The sequence below is a fragment of the Chlorocebus sabaeus genome, chromosome 12 (assembly GCF_047675955.1).
Source record: "Chlorocebus sabaeus isolate Y175 chromosome 12, mChlSab1.0.hap1, whole genome shotgun sequence".
NCBI lineage: Eukaryota > Metazoa > Chordata > Mammalia > Primates > Cercopithecidae > Chlorocebus > Chlorocebus sabaeus.
The window spans coordinates 43,979,727-43,998,160 of NC_132915.1; the positions used below are offsets into that span (position 1 = coordinate 43,979,727).

General features: G+C 35.7%; 1 protein-coding gene across 7 annotated transcripts in view; it reads right to left on the minus strand.

The window, feature by feature from the left end:
* Nucleotides 1-18,434, minus strand: part of ZDHHC21 (zDHHC palmitoyltransferase 21) — a 98,004-nt gene that overhangs the window by 34,473 nt on the left and 45,097 nt on the right. For 5 of the 7 annotated variants that reach the window (XM_007969207.3, XM_073021612.1, XM_037998389.2 and 2 more), the window contains one exon: nucleotides 17,746-17,862. In XM_007969207.3, coding sequence (XP_007967398.2) covers nucleotides 17,746-17,862 — 117 coding nt within the window. Of the gene's footprint in view, nucleotides 1-120; nucleotides 272-1,797; nucleotides 1,885-17,745; nucleotides 17,863-18,434 lie in introns of those variants that run through there. The other 2 variants (XR_005240425.2, XM_037998391.2) reach the window with 2 other exon arrangements.

Sequence of the window (18,434 nt, forward strand, 5' to 3'; positions counted from 1 at the left end):
GTTCCTAAGAGAAAGGGAGAAAGGGGTATCTCTTGGCTTGATGTTAGGAAAATGAGAGGTTGCAAGGGGGGCGGGATAAAGAGCAAGAATTTATCACCAGAGGTTTCCTGGTTAACAGACCTGAGAACCCAGTCCTCTTGGCATAGAGCGCTTGATGATACAATCCATCCAACTAACTCATCCTGTTTTGAGTTCATTCTCACCAAGCAACACTTTGCCACATATGTTGTCATACAGGAGAAAGAATGTGCTGAAGAGTCCTTTGGCACACCTGACAATCGCACATAAAGGAATAAACAATCTGTTATATGACTATCTCTTTTGAGTCTGGAAGTAAGAGCCATTGCCTCTGGACCTGTTTAACCCTGCAAACAATTTCAAAATGGAGTTTCTAGATCTGCCAAACTGCAGACCTGAGGAAAGTAAAACAATTACTTTCGTTAGACTCCTTGAAAACAGTTCAATCTAACCTCAGTTATCCCCTGCATTCTTTATTATTATAGATCTCGTTGATGCTTCTAAGTCTGCTACACATACGGTGATTTAATCTAGAGTTTAAAACACTGTTCTATACACAAAATCAACTCAAAATGGATCAAAAACTTCAATTAAGACCTGATCCTATGAAACTACTGGAAGAAAACATAGAGGAAATGCTTTATGACATTGCCTGGATAAAGATTTTTTAGGTAGGACATAAAAAACAAAGGGAACAAAAACAAAAATAGAGAAATGAGATTACATCAAACAGAAAAGCTCTGCGCAGCAAAGGAAACAACACAGTGAATGGCTGGGTGCGGTGGCTCACGTCTGTAATTACAGGACTTTGGGAGGCCAAGGCAGGTGGATTGCTTGAGGCCAGGAGTTCAAGACCAGCACAGCCAATATAGTAAGGCCCTGTCTCTACAAAAACAAAAGAAAGACCTTTAAAAAAATAGAAGGTATGGCATGGTGGCATGTGCCTGTAGTCCTCGCTACTCAGGGGACTTAGGTGGGAGGTTTGCTTGAGCCCAGAAGTTCAAGGCTACAGTGAGCTATGATCATGCCACTGCACTCCAGCTTCGGCGATAGAGTGAAATCCCATCTCTTAAAAAAAAAAAAAATACATTGAAGAAACAACCTAAAGAATGGAAGAAAATCTCTGCAACTATACATCTGACAAGGGGGTAATACACAGAATACATAAGGAACACAACTCAACAGAAAAATAAAAGAGAAAAGAAAAAAAAATCTGATTCTAAAATAGAGAAAAGATTATACAAATGACCAACATGTATATGAGGAAATGTTCAACACCACTGGTCATCAGAGAAACGTAAATTAAAAACCACAATGGGAAATCATGTCATCCCAGCTAGAATTATCCCAGGGTATTATCAAAAATTACAAAAGGTAAATGTTGGCAAGGATGTGGAGAAAAGGGAACCCTTACACAGCCTGGGGAAGAAACCTTACTCCTGTTGGGGAAAATGTAATTCCATACAGCCATTATAAAAAAACAGTATGGAGGCACCTCAAAAAGTTAAAAATAAAACTACTGTATGATCCAGCAATCACAGCACTGGGTTCACAGTCAGCCCTCCATATTTGTCAGTTCTGTGGCTGTGATTCAATCAACCATGGATCAAAAATATTTTAAGAAAAACTAGTTTTAAAAATTTTTAAAAATACAGATAAAAGTAATATAGTTTAACAACTATTTACATAGTATTTACACTGTATTGGGTATTATAAATAATCTAGAGGTGATTTATAGTATAAGGGAAGATGTCCATAGGTTATAAGCAAATACTATACCATTTTACAAAAGGAACAGGAGCATCAGTGGATTCCGATATCCCTGCAGGGTCCAGAAATCAATCCCCTATGGAGAGTGAGGGACAACTGTATATTCAAAGGAATAAAATCAGTATGTCAAACTCCCACGCTTATTGCAGCACTCTTCACAATAGCCAAGATATGGAATCAACCTGTGTCTAACAGCAGATGAATAAAGTAAATATGGTATATATACACACTGGAATACTAATCAGTCATAAAAAAGAATGAAGTATGATCATTTGCGATCACATGGATAAATGAAATAAGCCAGTTACAGAAAGACAAATACTGACTGTTCTCACTCATATGTAGAATCTTTAAAAAGTTGATCTCATAGAATTATGAATAGAACAGTAGTAGCAGAGACTGGGGAGGGTAGAAAGAAGGGAAGGATGGGGAAGAGGATGGTCAATGAGTACAAAGTTACAATTAGAAAGGAGTAATAAATTGTGGTGTTCTATTGCACAGCAGTGTGATTACAGTCAACGAGAAGGTACTGTACATCTCAAAATAGCTTGAATATCGGATTTCGGATGTTCTCACCAAAAATAAATCATAAATGTTTGAAGTGATGGATAAGTTCATTACTGATTTGATCATTACATTATGTATAAAAATACTGAAACATCACATTGTACTCCGTAAATATGTACAATTATATCAATTAAAAATAAAAAAAATTGAAAACACTACTCAGGCAAGTGTTTCACAATTCAAGATTTGCCTGCTTTATCTATTACTAATTTATATTAATTCTAAGAAAGACTTTCATTTCACTTCTTAGCACCTCTGATTAGTTATGAACAGTAGCTCATTTAACTTTAAATTTTTCCATAGCGCTTAATTAGCAGCACACATTGTACAAAATGGTCAACTTAATATAAATTTGCGGCACTAAACTAACTGGACATGAAGAAATAGCATGATTTCTTTTTTTTTTTTTTTTTTTTTTTTTTTTTTTTTGAGGCGGAGTTTTGCTCTGTCGCCCAGGCTGGAGTGCAGTGGCCGGATCTCAGCTCACTGCAAGCTCCGCCTCCCGGGTTCACGCCATTCTCCTGCCTCAGCCTCCCAAGTAGCTGGGACTACAGGCGCCCGCCACCTCGCCCGGCTAGATTTTTGTATTTTTTAATAGAGACGGGGTTTCGCCGGGTTAGCCAGGATGGTCTTGATCTCCTGACCTCGTGATCCGCCCGTCTCGGCCTCCCAAAGTGCTGGGATTACAGGCTTGAGCCACCGCGCCCGGCCAGCATGATTTCTTATTTTTAGTTTTGTTTTCAATCAAAAGAGGGAAAAGTTCTGTTAATCTCAGCTCTGTCTTCCTTTTAAGTCAGAACTACTTTCCTCATTTCAAATGAATGGTTCTTTAAGCACCCATTTCCAACAAAAGACCAGCTATGTCTTTTATTAGGGATCTGAAGTTCACATAAACATCTAATAAATCATAGAACAAAAGTGAGAAGGCAACAGATCTTATATTTATAGACATTGAAAATCTCTTTCCAAAATAATCCCCACACTTCTCTTAATCACGCCACTTTCTGACTATATAACCTAAAGAAAATTGCTAAAACTCCATACCTCCATTTCCAAATAACGCTTACCTCATAGGTTTTTGTGGGGATTAAATGAGTTAATAATGTCAAAACTCCTTAAACTCCTCAATAAATGGCAGTCTTAGATTTTGGTGATATTGCCTACTACCTACTTTCTGAGACAGCTTGGAAATAAATACCTCAATTACCTCAAAATGTAACTTTTCAACATTATGTTTAAACACACAAACAAGTGGTTTTATAATGAAAAATAAAACAATAGGGACTACAAGAGACAACACATATAAAATCCTATGCCCTCTAAGAGCTTGTAATCCAGTTGAAAAAACAAGTCCTAAACACGTAAACCATGATGCATTTATTCATTTATTCATCTATCAAAAATTTACTAAGTATCTATTATGACACAGTCCTTAGCATCATGGAAGTTACAATCTAGTAAAAGTAGTCAAGTATACAATAAATAATTATATAGGAATATAGAGAGAAAGCCAGCAAGGATGATTATACACAACAATGTTTTGTATAAATAAGTCTTGCACTAATTAGAATATTTGGAACAGCTGAAAAACTATGTTTATAATCAAAACTCAAATTTAACTACTCTTACACTTTTAACACCAAAATTATACTTTGATAAGATTTTTGGTTATTAGTAGAAATCAGATGGGTACTTAATATGCCCCTTTGGCTAAGATTCAAGGAATAATGTATCAATAAAATGTACATAAATTATTGTGCTGAAATACCATAAGCAAACCATAAATATAAGATTCACTGCTTTCTGCAATCCTATGTTTTAATGTCAGATTGAATATTTGTGTGGATTTAAATCATGAAATATAAAATGAATGCCTAGGAAAAATGGTTAGTAAAAGGAAAACCCATAAATGTTTAGTTTCCTTACCAACAATTTTTAAGCATCTATTTAATCACTCAAGCAATTAGTAGTGATTTAAGAACATACAAATTATAGAAAAAGATTTGTTTTTAATTACTTTTATCAAAAATACTTCAAAGCAGTTTACTACACTGAGCAAAGAGAAATTATGCAATATAAATATGCTTTTACATAGGAACATGTGTATGGTAAAGAGTAATCCAATTCCACACATCACAATTACCAAAATAATTTTGATAATTCTTTTTCAGAAACAGTATTTCATGTAAGTATGAAATGTAACTTGGTATTTAAACAAATGCCCTTGGCAAGGGGGAACCTACTTTTTCATAAACTTATCATATACAAAATTCTAAAAAATATTATACCCAATTTTACTGTATGACATTAAAAGCATATTTAAAAAGAAGGGACATTTTAAATTTTAATTAACTTTCTGGATTTTAAAAAAGCTATAAAATCTTTCATATAATATTACAATTACTATATTAGAAATACATTTATTTTGTTTTTATCAAGCAAAAATTCAGAGGAAAACAAAAATGGTGTACACAGCTTCCTTTATAGAAGTATAAGTGAGCTGGGGTCAATATAATTAGCACTGATGTTCATGTCTGCAATGCTGACCTGGAGTTGGGCAGATCAAACATAATTGTTATAAAGAGTTTACTGAATGCTGTTAATTCAAAACAACTTGGCAGAATACTAGGCAAAATTTATAGGGATTAATAATTTCAGGACTACATTTCTGTGTATAGATTAAAAGGCAAGTAAATCAACTAATTGATTAGTAAAACGATGTTTAGTAGTCTCCTTTAAAATGATTTAACATTTTGAACATAAGATACTTTTCATTGAGTAAGATAACCATGTTAAAATGGTCACGCCTGCATTTATGATTTCTCCTGTAGTTACGTAAGTAAACATTAACTTTATGAGTTAAATATGAGCCAGTATTTTTGGGAGAAAATATTTTCTTCTTAATTTGAAAAGCTTTGATTTAAGCTATCTTCAGCAATTCAAATAGACTCCAACAATAGTACCTGTGAAACCAAATGCAAAAATCACTATATTTTTGTTTGAGAATTTACTCTTTTTCAAAATTGCAACTAAATACATCTGTCTCACCCTTCCCACCAACCTCACCACAACTGAGAAAATCTCCAGAGACATCATCAAAAGCTTACACTATTATATAAACTTCACAGAGCCTAGAAAACAAAAATGCTTGTATATAAAATTTAGATAAACTGTCAGAGCAGTGTCATGGTACACAATAGCTCACTGTCAGAACCTCACCAGAATGTGCTGTACCAGCTGTTACAGCACTTCTTGATTAACTCTCTCCAAGCCCAGTGACTGAAAACATGACGAATACAACCATCCAGCACTATCAGGACTGGCGCTCATCAGAATGGACATTATTGTTGGCTATGTGTGAACTACTGCTCAATAATTCAGACAACATCAATTACATTAATAACATCACTATCCATTTCATTCAGAAACAGCAAAAAAAAAAAAAAAACAGGCTAAACAGTCTGAAATCTAAAAAATAATTTCACTAACCTGTTTCCCTTAGAAGTAGATTGATTTGAAAACATTTTTATTTCAATATAAATTGTAGTAAAAATGCACAAACATGTAAATTTGAATCCTGTTTAAAATTAAATCGAAAAATAATCACAGGTAATCCTTTTGAATTGGGCTTCAGATTAGTCTATTTAACAGAAACATCTGGTTGTGTTGAAATCTTTTAACCTTGAAAATGAGATTAGAAATCCACTATTTTTAAGTTAAAGTAATTTCTAATTATTTTATCTGGGTCACAGATAATCTACTCTTGCTAGGTCTAAAATGACACCAGATTATCACTGCTATGATTATCCTGTTACCTTCCACTATCAATAGGGAGATGAGATTTTTCTTCCTATACATGAAATAAATGATTTATTTATTCCAAGCAAAAATGAATAATGGTAAAAAATTACTGAAAACTGATATGCCGCTTCCCTGAAATCTCAAGCTAAACCCAAAGAGACCACTTATTTTGCTTGTTTGACATCTAATAGGTCTATATTCAAGCTATGCAATAAAATAGTGTATGTAATGAAATTATATCCATATCAGTAGTTTCCCAAAATGCCTCTAGGAACTGTAGGGTTCAAGAGTAGGGGAAAAAGTAAGACTGCAATGGAAGGATTAAGTTTACTGTGATTCTTTCTCCCACTTCTTTCTTATGCTACCTAACAAATTCATCACTTAACACTGTAAAGAGAGATCCACAGATTCAAATTATGACAAAAACATGTGCAGATGTAAAATTTCTTGTAATCTTAATTTTATCACAAAACAGCAAACTTATTTTATAAAGTAAGTATAATCTATATTTTAACTTAATTAAAATATTAAATCATATTTAAGTGCTAATAATTCATTAGATTTAAAATTAAACACTGAATGCATTAGACTTTTAAATAATCAAGCCTCAAAGAATCTTAAATCAATGTGAGGAGGAGTATATTCTGGAAATCCTTTTTAATTTTTTTTAAACGCTAAAAGGATAATGCTTGAGGTTCACTATGAAATCCCAGCCACAGAGATTTAAAAATTTATTGTAATTCTAAAAAGTACTTGTATTCAAGAGAAAGTAAAGTGACTAAGGGTTAGGATAACAAATACAATATATCCTCTCTCTTGCTTTCTTTCTTAATCATTCTTTTTTGAATGTTTCACAGAGGTACAATTGCTATAAACAACAGCAGTGTCTGGTACAGTGCTCCGAGAAGGTACTACGTATATGCAGAAAGAGATGAAACTTTTGGAGTAAGCATTATTTAACAAATGTGGTTTCTACTCAGTTTTAGAAATATCACATCATAACCAAATCTCTCTACCTGAATAAAAAGTAATGTTGTTCAACACCACAGAAAAAAAAAAATACCCTTGCAATTTGAGAATTAACATGTTGATAGAAGAGAACAGAGTCAGAATCAAACCTGATATACAAAAACCATAAATAACTTACAGAAATACCTCGAAGATATTGCAAGTTTGGTTCTAAACAATGAAGCCAGTATTGCAATGAAGCCAGTAACAAAAAATTTTCAGTTTATCACTGCATATAAAAGTTATGTTTATGCTATGCTCTATTAGGTGTACAACAGCATTATGTCTAAAACACAATGTACATACCTGCCTTAAATTAAAAATACTTTATTGCTAAAAAATGCTAATGATCATTTGATCTTCAGGGAGATGTAATATTTTTGCTGATAGGGGTTTTGCCTCCAAGTTGATAGCTTCTGATTGGCCAGGGTGGTGGCTGCTGAAGGCTGGGGTGGCGGTCACAATCAAAACAATAAACCAGTGGCTCACATCTGTAATCCCAGCACTTTGGGAGGCCGAGGCAGGCAGATCACCAGGTCAAGCGATCGAGATCATCCTGGCCAACATGGTGAAACCAAATCTGTACTAAAAATACAAAAATTAGCTGGTGTGGTGGTGCACACCTGTAGTCCCAGCTACTTGGGACTAAACCCGAGAGACAGAGGTTGCAGTGAGCTGAGATCATGCCACTGCACTCCAGCCTAGTGACAGAGTGAGACTCCGTCCCAAAACAAACAAAAAACCAATAAAATCTGCTGCATAGGCTGACTCTTCCTTCCATGAAAGATTTCTCTGCAGCATGTGATGCTATTTGATAGCACTTTACCCACAGTAGGACTTTGTTCAAAAATTTGGAGTCAATCCTCTCAAACACTGCCACTGCTTTACCAACTAAATCTGTATATTCTTCTAAATCCTTTGTTGTCATTTCAATAATGTCCACAGTATCTTCACTAGGAGTAAACTCCATCTCAAAACACCACGTTTCAGGCTCATCCATAAGAAGCAACTTCTCATTAATTCAACACTGATCATGAGATTGTAGCAATTTGGTCATATCTTCCACTTCTTATTTCTCTTGCTATTTCTAGCACATCTTTAGTTACCCCCTCCACTGAAGTCTTGAACCCTTCAAAGTTAACCATGAAGTTTAGAATCAACTTCTTCCAAACTCCTGTTCATATTGCTATTTTGTTCCCCTCCCATGAATCACAAATGTTCTTAATGGCATCTAAAATGGTAAATCTTTTCCAGAATGTTTTCAATATACCTTCTCCAGATCCATCACATGAATCACTATCTATAGCAGCTATAGCCCATCAAACGTGTTTCTTAAATGGTAAGACTTAAAAGTTGAAATTACTACTCCTGATCCATGGCATGCAGAACGGATGTAGCAGGCATGAAAACAACATTAATCTCTGTGTATATCTTCATCAGATCTCTTGAGTGACTTGATGCATTGTCAATGAGCAGTAATATTATGAAAGGAACTCTTTTTCTGAGCAGTAGGTCTCAATAGTGGGCTTAAAATATTCAGCAAACCATGCTGTAAACAGATGTGGCTGTCACGTAGGCTTTGTTTTTCTATTTCTAGGGCAAAGGCAGAGTAGATATAGCATAATTCTTAAGAGTCTAGGATTTTGAGGATGGCAAATGAGCACTGGCTTCAACTTACAGTCACCAGCTGCATTTAACCCTAACAAGAGCGTCAGCCTGTCCTGTCCTTTGAAGCCTTGAAGCCAGGCATTGACTTTGTGCTACAAAAGTTCTACATGGCATCTTCCTCCAACAGAAGGCTGTTTTGTGTACACTGAACATCTGTTGTTTTGTGTAGTCACCTTCATTAATCATCTTAGATCGTTTGGATAATTTGTTGCAACCTCTACATCAGCACTTGCCACTTCACCTTGCATTTTTTATGTTATGGAAATGCCTTCTTTCCTTAAGCCTTAGGAACAAACTTCTGCTAGCTTCCAACTTTTCTTCTGCAGTTTCCTCACCTCTCCCAGCCTTCATAAAATTGAAGAGTGAGGGCCTTGCTCTGGATTAGGCTTGGTTTAATGGAATGTTGTGACTTGTGTGATCTTCTACCCAAACCACCAAAACTTTCTCCACATCAACAATAAAGTTGCTTCAGTTTCTTATCATTTGTACGTTCTCTGAAGTAGCATTTTAAATTTCCTTTGAAAACTTTTCCTTTGCATTCATAACTTGGCAATTTGGCACAAGGGGTCTAGTTTTTGGCCTATCTCAGCTTTTAACACGTCTTTCTCATTAGTTTTAATCAATTGTAGCTTTTGATTTGAAGTGAGAGGCATGCAACTCTTCTTTTCACTTAAATACTTAGAGGCCACCATAGGGTTATTATTTGGCCTAATTCCAATATTATTGTATCTTAGGGAATAGCAAGGCCCAAAGAAAAGAGATAGAGGAATGGCCAGTGAATGCAGCAGTCAGAACACACACAACATTTACCAATTAAGTTTGCCAATTATATGCGCGCAGTTTGTGGTGCCCCAAAATAATTACAGTAGTAACATCAACAATCGCCAATCACAGATCATCATAACAGATATAATAACCATGAACATGTTTGAAATATTATGAGAATTACCAAACTATGGCACAGAAACAACAGGTAAACACACACTGGTGGGAATATTGTACTGAAAGACACACTCAATGCACCGTTGCCGCAAACCTTCAACTAGTTTAAAAAAAAAACACACAAAACACTATTTACAAAGCACAATACAACAAGTATGCCTGTATAGCATATATACTGTGGATAAGAAATTAAGTGTTTATCAGAATATATTCAGTAAAAACGTATGAAAAATGTATCAAAACTACTATTAAACAACAGTAAGAAAGTGTGCTACTGGCATAAAGGTATCGCTATGTCATAAAGATAGACATATAAATAAAATAGAGTTAAGAGTCCAGAAAATATCCAATTAATTTTCAACAAAGGTGTCAAGACTATTCAATGGTGGAAAGAATCGTCTTTGCAAGAAATGGTGCTGGGACAACTAGATATCTACATGTAAAAGAATGAAGATGGACCCCTACTTCACATGATCCACAAAAATTAACTTAGAATGAATCGTAGTACTAAATGTAAAAGCTAAAATAATAAAACCCTTAGAAGACAATACAGGAGGGAATTTTGTTGACCTTGGATTAGGCAATGGTATCTTAGATAAGACACAAAAAGCACATACTACCAAAGAAAAAAAATAGATAAATTGAAACAATAAAAAGTACAAACTTTTGTGCTTCAAAAGACACTGATAATAAAGTGAAAATGTAATTAGGAGAATGTGAGAATATTTGCAAATCACATATTTGTAAATAATATATCTGAAAAGGGACTTATATCTAGAACATATAAACAGCTTTTCTAACTCAACAGTAAAACGACAACCCAATTAAAACATGATCAAAGGATTTCTCCAAAGATACATAAATGGACAATAAGCAGTGAAAAGGTACTCAATCTCATTAGTTAATCAGGGAAATGCAAATTAAAACCATGATGAGGTACTACTTCAAAACCACTAGGATGGTAACCATTTTTTAAAAGACAGGTAATAACAACTGTCACCAAGGCTGTAGAGGAATCAGAACCCTCAAATACTGCTAGTGGGAATGTAAAATCGTGCAGCAACTTTAGAAAATAGTGGCAGTTCTTTAAAAATTAAATGTAGCTTCCATTAGACTCAGCAATTCCACTTCTATATACCCCAGAGGAATGAAAATGTATGTCCACACAAAAACCAGTAGGTGGGCTTCAAGATAGCTGACTAGAAACAACTGGTACTCACCTCGTCCACAAAGAAGAACCAAAATAGTGAGTAGATAATCACACATAAAATATATCATCTAAGAGAACACTGGAATTCAACAGAGAAGTGACTGGAAACACCATCCTAAAGCAAGGACTGAGAGGAAAGCAAGGGGGCCTGGTTAGCCAAAACTGGCTGGAGGCATGCAGAGGCTCCCCAGTGCAGGAAAAGGGTAAGTCAGTGACCCCCAATGGCCAACATTCCCACTGTGGACTCCTGCATCCTAGCTAGAGGAAAGCCCCTAGACCCTCTCAAGTCTCAAGACTAACGGGAGCTGCCTGGAGAATACATGAAGGCACCACCCCAGAGAGGAAGATCATGCTGGGTCCCACACAGCCTTTGAGCCCTAAGCAGTTCCAGGAAGGCACCATATGAAGAGTCCAGCCCCCACCAGACTGTATCCTGCCAGTGAGCCCAACAGCCCCTGCATCTCCACATTTCTGGAGCCCCACTGATATTCCCTGCCCACAGCCACTGCTGCCATTGGCTGCCACCACCAAGGTTGAAGCACAAACCATTGGCAAAGACCCTGCTGACTCCAGCAGCAAATCCAGCGTGCATTTTCACATGCCCCAAGGACAAACCCCCGCCCACAGCAGCCGTTGTGGGCTGGCACTGCCAAGCTGACGTGCAAGCAAAGTGGGCAATCCCCAGCCCACTGCATACAGCTGCAACCACTGAAAGCAACCCCGTCCTCCCCAGTAGCACGGCTGCAATGGATGCCACCCCCACCCAAACATTTTGCCTTGGGCCTGGAGATCACCCCACCAATGCCTACCATAGCCAGTGGGTGAATGTACCACCAGGGGACCTGAGGCTAGGTCTCCCCAACCCCAAACTCCAGTAGCTGAGGCTAAGTCTGCCCATATCCAAACTCTAGTACCTGAGCACACTGTCCAGGAGCCTGGGAACCATCTACAGCCCAGTCTACCATTGTCAGCACCCGAACACTCCTCTCTGGGGTCAGAGGTCAGGCTCACCCAGCTTGCTACTACCACCATAGCTGGCACCCACACATGCCACCTGTGGGTCTGAGAGCTGGCCCACCCAGCCCATCGCTGATACTGTCAACACCTATGCAAACCACTTGGGAGCCAGAGGTTTGTTCTGCCAATACTACTGCCATCACCCACGACATGCCCATTTACCAGGACCCAAGAACCTGTCCACCTGCCTGGCGCATTGCTGCCACTATCCGCACCTGAACAAGCCACCTGGAGGCCTAAGAATTGGTCTGTGTGGACCTGCTAACAGCAGTGCCAAAGCCACCCTGGTGCCCATGGACAGGCCCACGCTGCTGCCACCACTAAGGACCAAGGAGAAGCCCACCTGACAACCCAGTCCCTAGCAAAATTTCACCACAACATCCACTAACAAACATACCCTAAGCCACTGAGGAAATCACAGATACCACTGATGCTGTTTACAGCCAAACAAATCACACAGCAACTATAATACTGCACATTCCCAGAATCAAAACCAAAGGGCCCCAACCAACCAACACAACAGATACATCTCCAGGAAAAAGTCCTCTCCTACAAAAGCAAAAAAATTAGAACAAACATCTGTTGTTTCTTCTACATCACATATCATAGATATCAACATAAGGACCCGAGAAACAAAAAAGCAAGGAAATATGGCACTCCAAAGAAATACAATAATTCTCCAGTAAAACATTACAATCAAAAAGATATATGAAATTCCAGAAAAATAATTCAAAATAATATTAAAGAAGCTAATTGAGATAAAGAGAATACAGCAAATATGAAGCAATTAGAAAAATAATTCCAGATCTGAATGAGGAATTTACTAAACAAATACAAATAAAAAAGAACCAAACAAACTGAAGAATTCACTAAATGAAATACAAAATATATTTCAAAGTTTCAATAATAGACTAGATCAAGGACAAGGAAGAATTTCATTACTTGAAGACAGGTATTTTCAAATAACCCAGGCTGACAAAAATAAAGAAAAAAGTATTTAAAAAATGAACAAAACCTATGTGACAGATTGAACACCATAAAGTGACCAAATACTTCAATGTGTAATCTCCCAGAAGACAAAGAGAAAACAAAAAACCTAGAAAACCTACTTAAGGATATAACAGCTGAAAACTTCTCAAGTCTAGCAAGTGATCTAGACACCTAAGTACAGGAAGCTCAGGGATTCCCAAACAGATACAATGTAAAAAGTTCTTCTCTGGCACACCATAATCAAACTATCAAAAGTCAAAGACAAAGAGAACTGTAAAAACAGCAAGAAAAAAGCATCAAGTCCCATACAAGGGAATCTCCATCAGACTAACAGTGGATTTCTCCACAGAAACTTTATAGGCCAGGAGAAAATGGGATAATACCTTCAAAGTGCAGAAAGAAAAACACTTTCAGACAAAAATACTATTTCCAGCAAAATTATCCTTCATAAATAAAGGAAAAAGGCAGGAGATAACAAGCAAAAGCTGAGGGACTTTATCACCACTAGACTGGTCCTATAAGAAATGCTTAAGAGAGTCCTACACTTGGAAACAAAAGGATGATAGCTACCATCATAAAAACACATGAAAGTATAAAACCCACTCTTGGGAGGTTGAGGCACAAGAATTGCTTGAACCCGGGAGGTACAAGTTGCAGTCAGCCGAGATCACAACACTGCACTCTAGCCTAGGCAACAGAGCAAGACTCTGTCTCAATTTTTTTTTATAAAAAATTAATTTAAAACCCACTGGTAGAGCAAACACACAAATAAGGAAGAGGAAGAACTCTAATGTTACCATTACAGAAAACCACCAAACCACAATGATAAACAATAAAAGAGAAAGAAAGGTACAAAGAATATACAAAACATCAGAAATCAATTAATAAAATGACAGGAGTAAGCCCTCACATATCAATAATACTCTTTAATGTAAATGGATTAAACTCCACATTTAAAACATATAGACTTTCTGAATGGACTAAAAAAACAAACAAACATGACACAATGATATGCTGCCTACAGCACACTCATCTCACCTATAAAGACACATATAGACTGAAAGTAAAAAGACAGAAAAAGACATTCCAAGCACACGGAAACCAAAAGTAAGCTGGAATAGCTAGCTGTACTTATATCAGATATACAGACTTTAAGTTAAAAATAGTAAAAAGTTACAAAGCAGGCCATTATATGATAGTGAGATCAATTCAGCAAGAAGATATAACAACTCTAAATACATATGCACCCAACACCAGACCACCCAGATATATAAACCAAGTATTAGATTTAGAGGAAAAGATAAGACTCTAATACAATAGTTGAGGACTTGGACACAGGATTCTCAGCATGAGACAGATCTAGTAAAATCGTTAACAAAGAAACATCGGATTTAAACTGCTCTCTAGACCAACTGGACCTACCAGATATTTACAAAACATTTCATCCAACAGCTACAGAATACACATTGTTCTCATCAGCAAATGGAACATTTCCAAGATAGACCATAGGTTAGGACACAAAACAAGTCTCAAGAAACATGAAAAAAATCTAAATTGTATCAAGTATCTTCTCAGACCACAGTGGAATAAAACTAAAAATCAATAACTAGAGGAATTTTGGAAACTATACAAATACATGGAATTTAAGCAACAACCACTGGGCCAAGAAAGAAACTAAGTAGGAAATCACTTTCTTGAAACAAATAAAAATGAAAATGAAACATATCAAAACCTATGGACTAAAACAAAAGCAGTGCTAGGAGGGAAGTTTACAGTAATAAATGCCTATATCAAAACAGTAGAAAGATTTCAAGCAAACACAGTCTAATGATGCACCTCAAGGAACCAGAAAAGCAAGAACAAACAAAGCCCAAAATTAGTAGAAGGAAAGAAATAATGAAGACCAGATCAGATGTAAAAGAAAAAGAGACTAAAAAAATAATCAAAGAGGCAACAAGACAAAAAGTTGGTATTTTGAAAAGATAAACAAGTGAATAAATCACTTTCAAGACTAACTAAGAAGAGAGAAGACCCAAGTAAACAAAATCAGAAATGAAAAAGGAGACATTACAGCTGATACCACTGAAATACAAAGATTATCAAAGATTATTAAGAACAAATATATACCAACAAACTGAAAAACCTGGAGTAAATGATAAATTCCTAGACACATAAAACCTACCGAGATTGAATTGGGTAGAAATAGAAAATTTGAACAAACCAATAAAAAGTAATAATATCAAAGTAGTAATAAAGTCTCCCAACAAAGAAAAGTCCAGGACCCAGACAACTTCACAAATTCTACCAAATGTTAAATTAAGTAGAACTAACACCAATTCTCCTCAAACTATTTCAAAAAATTGAAGAGGAAGGAACTGGAACTCTCAACAAACTAAGCACAGAAGAAACATACTACAACATAATAAAGGCCATCTATGGCCTTTTGTGTTGATGATATTATCTTATATCAAGAAAAACCTAAAGGCTCTACCAAAAAACTCTTCAATCTGATAAATAAATTCAGTAAAGTCACAGGATACAAAATCAGCATACAAGAATCAGTAAATCAGTAGTGTTTCTATACACCAATAATGAACTAGCTGAGAAAGAAATAAAAAACAATCCCATTTACAATAGCTCCAACAACAACACTGTAAGAAATTTAACCAAGGAGGTGAAAGAGCTCTATAAGGAAAACTGCAAAGAACTAAAGAAAGAAATTAAAGGAGGAGGCAAAGGAAAGCTATCCCATGATGATGGATCAGAAGAATTATTACTGTTAAATGACCATATTGCCCAAAGCAATCTACAGATTTGATGTAATCACTATCAAAATACCAACATCATTTTGCACATAGAGAAATAATCCTAAACTTTGTATGAAGTCAAAAAAGGGCCCGAATAGTCAAAGTAACCCTAAGCAAAAAGGACAGTGCTGGAGGCATCACATTACCTGACTTCAAAATATATTATCAGGCTATAGTAATCAAAACAGCATAGTATTGGTATAAAAGCAGATACATAGACACACAGACCAAGGAAACAGAATAGAGAATCCAGAAATAAATTCACATATTTACAGTCAGCTGATTTTTGACAAAGGCATCAAGAATATACATTGAGAAAAGAACAATCTTTTGAATAAATGGGAAGTGCTAGGAAAATTGGATCTCCATATGCCTAAGAATGAAGAATGAAACTGGACCCCACCTCTCACCATATACAGAAACCAACTCAAGATGTATTAAAGACTTAAACAGCAAACCCACAACTGTGAAACTACCAGAAGAAAACCTAGGAAAAATATTTCGGGACATTGGTCTAGATGAAAATTTTATGGCTAAGATCTCAAAAAGTGCAGACAACAAATACAGACAAATGGGACTCTATTAAATTAAAAAGCTGTAGAGTAAACAATCAACAGAGTGAAGAGACAACCTGTAGAATGACAGAAAACACTTGAACTACCTGCTTGACAAGGGACAGTATCCAGAATATACCAGGAACGCAACTCAACAATAAAAAACGGTACCGTTAAAAAGTGGGGAAAGGACACGAAGACACGTATCTCAAAAGAAGATATACAAATAGCCAACAGGTATATGAAAAGTACTCACTATCATTAATTAACAGGGAAATGCAAGTCAAAACCACAATAAGGTATCATCTTACCTAAATTAGAACCGCCTTTATTGAAAGGACAAAAAGTAACAGATGCTGGCAAACATGCAGAGAAAAGGGAACTCTTGTACACTGTTGGTGGGAATGTAAATTAGTATAATCACTAAGGAAAACAATACTGAGAATTCTCCCAAAAAACTAAAAATAGAACTACCATAAGATCCAGCAATCCATTATTGGGTATTCATCCAAAGGAAAAAACATCAGTATATCAAAGGGATACCTGCACTTGCATGTTCATCACAGCACTATTCATGAGAGCAAGGATATACGAAATCAACTTATGTGTCTATCAACAGATGAATGAATTTTAAAAATTTGGTATATATACACAGTGGAATAATACTAATCAGCCATAAAAAGAATGAAATTCTGTTGCAGCAACATGGATGGAACTGGAGGTCATTGTGTTAAGTGAAACAAACCAGGCACAGAAAGACAAACACCATATTTTCTCACTCTTATGTGGTAGCCAAAGGAGTTGATCTCATGGAGGTCAAGAATTGAATGAGAGATTCAACAGGCTGGAAAGGGTGCATGGGTGGAGCAGGGAATGAAGAGAGTGTGGTTAATGGTTATAAACATACAGTTAGAAGAAATAAGTTATAATGCTCAGTAGCACAGGAGGGTGACTACAGTCAGCAACAATGTATATTTTAAAGTAACTAGCAGAGAGGACTTGAAATGTTCCTAACATATAGAAATGATAAATACTCAAGTTGATGGAGACCCCAAATACTCTGATTTGATCATTATACATTACATGCATGTAACAAATACTCATATGTACCCCATAAATACGTAAGATACTGTGTATCAATAAAAAACTACAAACATGATGTCTATACTCACATAAAAACACTATATTTGTTAGCTTTCAAAAACAGGATACAGAATTGTATGTACTTTGTACTTGATTATAACTACTTTAAAATTACATAGGCATATGAAAGTACTAAAAAGCATTGTTAATTTTCTCCTTTAATTTCTAAACTTTCTATAACTTTTTAGAATTACATTCATAATTAGGTAATATATTCATAAATGTTACTTTACATTAAAAATCTACTTACTGTGATGATGCCAATTAGTTGAGTGTAAAAGAGTCCAGTTATTCCGACTAACATAGTAATGCCCATAAAGGCAGCTAGTCTCATTATGGCCAATTCATGTCTAACAACAAAGAGGTCCTATAAAGAAAAAGAAAGTCTTAAAAACAATTCAGAGTTGCTTATATTGCTTACAGTTGCAATAATAATCAAGAATTGAGCCATAACACATCTTCCTTATTATCTCAATAGAACTCCTCTCCCTCTTTTATACTTGTTCTATTTAAATCAATGTATAAATATTTAAAACTTTCAAAAATAGGTATTTTAATTTACAATAATAGCAAGCTGGAAAATATAGTTTACTACTCTACTGCATCAAAACTCCTCAATCTTAGGTGCCAGTTAGCCTTGTTTGTTTTTTGAATCTATTTTGGGCAAAAAACAAAAAAGAAAGAAAAGAAAAAGAAACCCAAAACAAAACAAAACACAGATGGTTGTACAATCTTTGGTTTACAAAAGGAATTTTATTATTTTTCTGCTAAAAAGTTTGAATACACAGCATAATTCATATTAAAGTTCAAGTGACCAAGATATCTAGAAATCATTAACACGGTCAAAATGAAGGGAAATCATATGTAATAGGATCATTTAAGAACAGCTCTCTTCAAGCCTACTTCATTCACTCTTCCATCCAGTCACCCAACAACCAT